At 38.5% G+C, this 7,969-nt stretch overlaps 2 protein-coding genes and 1 long non-coding RNA gene across 3 annotated transcripts; 1 reads left to right on the top strand and 2 right to left on the bottom strand.

Annotated features, from left to right (window-relative positions):
- Positions 1 to 6: 6 nt before the first annotated feature.
- LOC127750907 (uncharacterized) lies at positions 7 to 2,720 on the bottom strand. Its single transcript, XM_052273585.1, has 4 exons — positions 2,602 to 2,720; positions 784 to 2,510; positions 479 to 689; positions 7 to 331 (listed from the first exon to the last, which is right to left on the bottom strand). Exons 2-4 carry the CDS (start codon positions 2,441 to 2,443, stop codon positions 10 to 12), a joined length of 2,193 nt encoding a protein of 730 aa, XP_052129545.1. The 5' UTR covers positions 2,444 to 2,510; positions 2,602 to 2,720; the 3' UTR covers positions 7 to 9.
- Positions 2,721 to 3,002: 282 nt separating this feature from the next.
- LOC127750908 (uncharacterized) lies at positions 3,003 to 5,773 on the top strand. The gene is made up of 6 exons (XM_052273586.1): positions 3,003 to 3,150; positions 3,509 to 3,730; positions 3,814 to 4,847; positions 4,939 to 5,014; positions 5,097 to 5,262; positions 5,350 to 5,773. The coding sequence occupies exons 2-6, from the start codon at positions 3,511 to 3,513 to the stop codon at positions 5,495 to 5,497; spliced, it is 1,644 nt and encodes a 547-aa protein (XP_052129546.1). The 5' UTR covers positions 3,003 to 3,150; positions 3,509 to 3,510; the 3' UTR covers positions 5,498 to 5,773.
- LOC113216915 (uncharacterized) lies at positions 5,751 to 7,538 on the bottom strand. Its single transcript, XR_003304032.2, has 4 exons — positions 7,322 to 7,538; positions 6,880 to 6,993; positions 6,615 to 6,700; positions 5,751 to 6,528 (listed from the first exon to the last, which is right to left on the bottom strand). It is a non-coding gene; the product is annotated as an uncharacterized LOC113216915 (long non-coding RNA).
- Between the last annotated feature and the right edge of the window lie 431 nt (positions 7,539 to 7,969).

Below are 7,969 nucleotides of genomic sequence, written 5' to 3'. Positions count from 1 at the left end.
TTGCATTTCTCATTGTTTCTTTAAAAAACTTATGCTTCTGCTCAAAGGGAAGGTCCAGAGGAAGATCAAACTTCCATAGCGAAGTAAGAGATCTGGATAGTGAGCAATAAAATGGTGCTTTGGTTTGATTGGGTATTTTTTCTTGTTTACCAATACAGTTTTTCTTAGATCAAAGTAGGCAGGCAGAAGCACATCTTTCATGTATGGGGCAGAACTTTTTTCAGCAATAGGCGCGCAGAAATACTCGCATAGCTCTTTGAGCTTTAAGTAAAGCAGCCAACCTTCATCCTCAAAATCTTGAATTTTGTCTCCAATGATGAAATAGAAAAGTCTGGAGTCAGAGATAAAGTTGAAATTAGAGTACATACCCATCAGAGGTAACAAGAACAAAAAAACAAGGCTGGTTGGAACAGAAAAAGTGAAGTAGAACTCTGTATACAACTCATTTAAAATTTACAATCATATTTTATTTCTTTACCTTATTAGTGTCCAGTTTTGAACTGCATGGCCACCTAGCTTTTCATATTTCTTATGTACAAAAGCAGGCTTGTTTCCAGTGTCGACACCAACACATTTAAATTGTCTGATCCTTTTATTTATGAGCTCCAAAGAGAACCATCTTTTTTTTACGAAACGTCTAATGATTCCAGCCATGTCCCAAGAAAATGCCCCCTCAAAGCAGTCATGGGCTGTGAAAAGAAAAACAAAAAAACTTCAGTACAATAAGCTGGCAACAAATCTATGTCAGCTGAATACCAGCAGTCTGCTAAACTTTGTCCTTACCTATACAGGGTACTAAATGACTTGTGGCATGGAAATTTTTCAATTTGTTGAACTCACAAGATGCCTTAATGCCTTTGCAATGTTGGCCAGTTAGTTTTGCCCTCAAAGCGCACCGATTAAATTCTGCAACGGTGCGTCCTTCTCCAATGAACAATGGATCTGCTTTCATTTGTCTTCTCGTAATTTCACAAAAGCGGCACATGAACTCTACAGAAAAACTTTCAATAAATCCTCCAATGAGGTGATGGCCTAGGGAGTCTCCCAGCATGAATTCAAGAGTCACTGGAACAGTTTCGCCCATGAACTGAATGCCATCTTGTTCCAAAGCTTGAAGCTCCGAGATCAATTCTTCCAGACATTTTTCTGCTCCCACCTTCTTGAAAATATTTTCTCGGACAATCATAACAAGATGCTTGGTAATTATTTTAGACCTAATATGGGCCTTTAGATTACCAATGGTGAAATATACAACAAGAGCTTTGTACTTATTTTTGGCTGATCCTAGGGCATTTGGCACAGGATTATAAGCATCTTGATGTAAAAGTAATTGAATTTCTGGTTTAGGGTGGTCTTCTGATTTAAAAAGATAACCATCAGGATAATCTGATACTATTCTGTCATCACCTAGCTGTTCAGAAAATGATTCCTGGATTTCTCTTTGAACAGATGGGTCTTCAAACAGTACACTGAGACTTTTCTTGACTGATACATATTGCAACTTCTTTTCACTTTCAGGATCATTTTCATCCAGATGAATCTCAACAGGCCCAAAATACCCAAACTTTTCTTTGAAAAACTTTTTTCTGAGGTAATGTGAAGTAAGAGATGGCCCCGAGCTGTTCTTGTGGTGTGAAGTATACAGCAAATCAGCTTCAAATACATCATGGCAAATCCTGTTGATTTTTCTCTCTGAAATCTCCAAGTCTTCCAAGGCCCGAGTAAGAACAACTTTCATGCGAGCATGCGCTACTTCAGTCATAAAGGCGATGCTATCACATATTTTCTGAATAGTTGTTTGGGCTAGGAGTTGGACAGCATACAAACCTAAGTAAAATTTAGCAATACTGTTCAAAAATAACTCATTGTTGAACAGCAGCTCATCTCTGCTATCTCTGTTATCAGAGGATTCAGTTTCAGGCTCAATAAATTCTTCCCACTGCATCTCATTATCCTCTTCAACATCAAAATTCAACAATGAATTTTCTTCATAGTGGTCTGGAGCTCTTCTGTAACTTTGTTTTGGGCATCCTTCAGAAGCCCAACCAGGATGGTAACTAGAAAGATGAACTTTCAGAGCGCCTTTTGTTGAACACGAATGTGAGCATCCCTCAATGGGACAGACAACATGCAAACCGTTCATGAAATGGCAATAGAGATGTCTGACAAGTAGCACAAGTGATGTAGTGGAAAACGAACAGTTGTTAGCATCAGCATGACAAAATAGTTCTTCGGTGCTTTCTGCATCAATGTGGCGAGCTTCCTGGTGTTGGCTTGAAATGTGGAAGTCTATACCATTATAAGTAGAGGACTCAAAATTACAATCAGACAGAGGGCAAAAGAAAATAAAAGTCTTCTGGCCTTTAGCATGATCCCGCTGATGACGGATGCTGCTTGCTGGAGTCTGAGGGACTACCGAGCAGAAACTGCATGGATAAGGCATTTTTCATTTGCACTCTGGTGTGTTTGAACCACCTGCTTGGGTTCAGAAACCCTAGTTTGTATTTGACCTGAAAAATAGAGACACAAATTGTAATTTTGACAGAGCAAACGAAAATGGTACAGACTCACATAATGATTTTTCGAATCTACAATACTGACTCAGGAAGAAAGAGAGAACTTCTTGGTTTATAAGACTATGGAATCTTATATTACATTCAAATAAATCGTCAGGTGTAGCCGGTTGTTGCAGTTGTTGTGTAGGACCCTGTTGACAAAAACACAATGGCGAGGGATCGTCGAGAAACTTGAGGCCAGGCTTTTTCATTGGAATCGGAAACACGGATAATGTAGGGGATTCAAAAACCTTCTTACAGCATTGAAATATTTTTTGGGGTGGCTAAAACAAGAACATTATTCAGGTTTGATATTGCCTTCACAATTTATACGACCAAACAAAATTGATCTTGGTCAGATTTCGGTCGCTCGCTGGTGTCGGAAGCATCAAAAAGGAAGGAAGGAAAAAGGAAAAAGAAGCAGAGACGAAATAGCGCGAACTGGCGTGAACTGGCACGTTCGAACGTTCGGATGAGTAAACCCACCACATCTGCCGTTGGACTTGACTTGGTGCAGATAAAATAAGAAATAAGTCACCCAGTGATAGGAAATTAAGTCAATTTACGTGTCCAGCCTGTCTGATTCTGATTTTCGGTTAGTATATGGTAGTTAAGTAGTGAAATGAGTAATTATTTCGGCAGCCTGAAAATCCGTTGTTATACATTTCCGTTGTGAAGTTATCATGAGTACCTGCAGCAGTGAATCGATTACTAGAAGTCTGTGTTCAGAAACGATAACGCGACGATCAATATCACCTAAATTGTAAATTATGGATTATATCTCCCTGGCTGTTCATTGAACCAGTGTGAATTAAAGTGTTTTATGTCTTTAAAATTCAGTCTCAACCTCAGCTGCTTCTCTAGGGTCTTGAGGGTGGATCTAACATGGCGGCAACGGCCTCCAGTCCACTTTGCAGCTAGTTTTAAGATATTCTATGGTTCTTGTTTTTCAGACATGGCAGATTTTATGGACTTTGATGAATGTCTAACTGATAACATTCAAAAAATCCTGCCCCACTTAAGTGCTTCTGACGCTTCTGATGTATCTCGATTCTTGCAAAATAAAGGAGTCAGAAAGTTAGTTGATCTCAGACGCATAACTGTAAATATCCTCAATGAAAAGTTAAACTTCATAGAATCTTCTGACCTTTATGATGCTTGGCAAAGTGCATATGGTAAGATATTATTTTGTTTGGCCCATAGCAAGAATTGTAGTATTGTAGTTTTATTAGCAATTAATTTTACTTTTTATTTAAAGGAACGTCTCAGTCTTCCAACAATGAGCAACCGACATCAAGTGCGGCTCAACCATCAAATTCTTCAAGAATACCCCTTAGAACACTTCAGGAGAATGCCAGGGAAACCATTAGTCAATCCCGGATTCCGGTATTTGATGAAAATAGCCCATACTTTCCATCAGGAGTGAGGGCAGCTATTAAAGCCAATAAAAGACCCTCTCCAGACGACAGACAATTGATGGTTGAAAATGTTGTCGACTATTGCAAGGAGAAAATTCCCAACTTCTATAGAACTGATCTTGCTGTTGTTGCTAAGCAAATTGTGAAAGACTATGAAAAATCATTTAAGGATACTATTGTAGTAAGTGATCATGGAAGTGACAGTCTTTACAAGCAATTCATAAGCAGATTAGATAATCAGGATAGGAAAAATAAGAGAAAGGCAAAAGCTGCTGATAAAGAGGCTTCTGGATCTAAAGAAGCCTATGGTTGTGTGTTATGGGATCCACCCCTCCCTCCTTCCGAAACCGAGGAATCTCTTGAAATAATAAGACTTGATTTAGAGAAGATGTCCCGCATTTCAAAGAAAGATTGGGATTGGAGGATCATCAAGAAAAAATTAACTGATTCATATTATTTACAAAGGAAGCATATTAATGTCACTATAGCCCCAGCCCCACAGCAAAAGAAAGGGACTAAGAGAAAGCGCGCTACTGTTGAGGAAGAGGAAGAAGAATCAACAGACGACCCTGTTGTTTCTGTGCCAGTTATTAAATCAAAGTGGCCGCTTTTGTTCAGTGCTCAGGGAATGAACATACACTTCAAGATCCTCACAAATGTTGATCTGAAAGGAAAAATTAGTGCATATGTAGCATCAGAATCTAAGAGGTTGATTGAATTCCTTTCAACAAAGAACGACAGTCTAGCAAAATTAAAGAGAAATATGGCACGGGCAGAGGAGCAAGGGCTTGGTTCAACCAAACTGGTGGCTACTATCAACATGCTTATTTGCTATTTTAAGGAGGACATGGAATACTTTGTCAGATTTACAGAGGTAAAAGTGAAAAATTAATAATAAACTTTGTTATATCTGCTTATTTTGTTTCACAATTTTGTCTCACAAATTATCTTGTTCATTTGTACAGAAAACATCAACCTATGAGGAAGTGAAAGAGTTCCATGATCTCCCAGCTGAGAAAACACCCATTCTTGTAGCTGCAGGTAATATATCAAAACTATGCCCAGTGACTGTCCTGTTAAATTTGATAATATCCTGTGTTTTATTGTGGCACACTGTTTGCAGGTGATTCTCTTTATAACTTTGAGAAGCTATTTGTGTTCATTGACAACATTCTTGTATCAGTTGTAAAAAATATACTGGATGGACTGGTGCTGCTATTCAGTGCTCACTTTATCTTCAACATATACTACTCTGAGAAGGTTGCTTGTTTCCTCACCTTTATCCAGAAGTGAGTTCAATTTACATCACTTTGACCTCTTCAATGTGTTAAGTCAAATCTATGAGCATATTTTTGTAATTTTGGAACAATTTACAGAGCAATTGCTGGCATAAGCCCGACAAGAGGGTCCAAAAGCTTGAATGCTGCATTAACAAGAAGAGCTAATGAGAAAACTGTTAAAATTCAAAATTCCATGGAATTAGTCAAACAACAGGAGCTGGAGGAAAAAAATGCCCCCCTGTAATACATTTTATATTCACCCTTCTCAATAGGCAATTTCACTGACCATTAAGATTTTATAGCTGTTTTATATGTTGTTTTATCAAGCAAACTTTTTTTGCTTCAAGTAAGTTTTTTTGTGGAGGGATATAGAGTTTAACAAAACCAGCTCCTAACAACAGCTGTTTTATATTTTGTTATCAAGCAAAGTTGTTTTTGTTTTAAGTTTTAAGGTACTTTTTTGGTAGAGGGACATAGTGGTTAACAAAACCAGCTCCTGATAAAATGTGATCAATATTTATTTTCTATCTATTATTAAAACCCATCACTTCCTCCAGAATCAATCAGCAACCCTTGATAGTTTAGGGAACTTACAATAGATACGGCTTTAAGAATAGCTCTAGACAGAAATATCCTCTTTCAGTACACACTACAGGCTCAACAAAAAAATTGTTGATTCTTAAAACTTAACTAGATGGGCAAAGCAGTATCTTTATAAGATATCAAATCTATCTTACAACCTCTCTAATAATTTTTTTCTCTGCTGTATCGTGTGGGCAGAAGACATAGAAATTAAAATTAGAAGCAGACATTGCTTGTCCATCTGTATAAACAGAAAATGGTAAGACCTTTTTTAGGCAATTTAGGGTGACAAAAAGTTAATGTCATGCCAGCAATATCTGACTGATTGGGTTTGACTTGTACAGCAAGAAAGCATGAAACATTTGGCAACAGAATAATGGAAATTTGGAGTTCAAATATTAAGTGACACAAACACACCTTCTTGTGGTGAGGATACAACTAGTCTATCAGATGAATTACAAGAAAAAAACATGATCAAGTTACACCATCACACACACACACAAAAGGACAGACTAGTAAAATGATAGGATCAATCAGAACCAAATAAATTTGAGAACCAACTGAATAGATAAATTCATATTAAACAACTAAACATGAGAGAGAGTCAAGCTTCGTCCAATCCGGTTGGCTTGCACCACGGAATTAGTTGATAACTCCCGTCATCAAGAGCAACTTCTCCACTTGAAAGAAAATCTAAAACAAAGGAAAAAGAAAGTGGATATTAAAATCTGACAGAATGAATTACCTTAACATAATTTTCTCAATGGCTTTGTACCCACCTTCATCTCTACAGCTTCTTATCCAAATGACAAATCTTAGGATGGTAAGTCAATGTATGAGTCACTGCTCTGCGTGAAGGTCAGGTCTGAAATGGTAAGAAAAATTAGTCAGTTAACTGCATTATCATTTACACTAGGATACTTGTACTGGAAAATACATGTCTGGCAACCACGATTTGGACACAGATATTGTGCATCAAGATAGATAAATAAAATACGTATACTTCTGAATGTCAACTGATTCTTTAGAAACATAGAAATATACCTTGTCTATCTTGGTCCTGTGAGTAGCTCACAAGCTTTCCGTATTGGTCTGCGTTCTACTGATGTTGCATGTCTGACGATCTGAAGACCCAATCAACCAGAAGAGCGATCAAACCTGGAACAGGTAGTCAATACAACATAAATGGTAGTCCACAACCAGCACAAATATCACAAGCTATCACACAAGCTGATCAGAGAGGATCCAGAGATGCAAAAATTAAACTAGAAATTGCAAATTTCATGCGAGATTTGAACCACACCAGCATAGCTGTTTCAATTTAAGTTAAGATTTCAGTTGATTGAGCATAGTTCTGTTTTCTAAAGAAAAGCAGAGACAAATAGGCGAGACAAAGCACAGACGGTGGCGACGGTCACAGGCAAAACAATGAAAACTTAAAGTAAAGTAAGAAGCCGAACCATCGGAACCGCAGGTTAGGTCTCACCTCGAGAAACATTGAGCGCAACAGCGACACGCAGGGGGGAAACGAATAACGCTTACGCTTCACGGGTTTGATAATAATGATGTAAACGGTACCAGAACGACACTTTGGTCACGAGATTTTGCAGTTCTTGAAGTGCATTGCAGTGCATTTCAATAACAACTCCAAACAAAACAAACTGGAATGGAAAGGAAAGGGAGGAGGGGAGGGGAGGGAGGGGAGAGGGGCAGGGCAGACAAGGCAGACAGCTGAGCTGCTGCGAATAACGCATCACCAAAGTACGTCCAGTCTCGTTGTTTGCCAATTTTTGTTTCGTTGTGACGCCGGTCGCTGCAATCAATTTGAACAAAATTTGCCGAATTTGAGCGGTGTCATGCGTTTCTTTCGTGAACATCGGCTACAGTGTGTCCATGGCGGCTTCTTCGCACGGTTTTGGCCAGGAAAGTTATTTCATGATACATTCTGTGAGACGGCAACCAGTGTACCCTAACCGTTACGCCTATCTACGTGTGATACATGGACCAGGAGGTCTCCTGCATGGATTCTGTCACCTACTGATTCACTCAACGCCAAGCAACGGTATGTAGTTGAGCTGATTGGGAATATATGTTTGTGTGTGTCTATGTTTCCCTAAAATGTGGAGTTTAACCT

Source organism: Frankliniella occidentalis, unplaced genomic scaffold, assembly GCF_000697945.3.
Source record: "Frankliniella occidentalis isolate FOCC.00 unplaced genomic scaffold, Focc_3.1 Scaffold285, whole genome shotgun sequence".
NCBI classification, from domain to species: Eukaryota; Metazoa; Arthropoda; class Insecta; order Thysanoptera; family Thripidae; genus Frankliniella; species Frankliniella occidentalis.
Note: the sequence above shows the minus strand (reverse complement) of the source record. Positions and strands in the feature narration are given on the sequence as shown.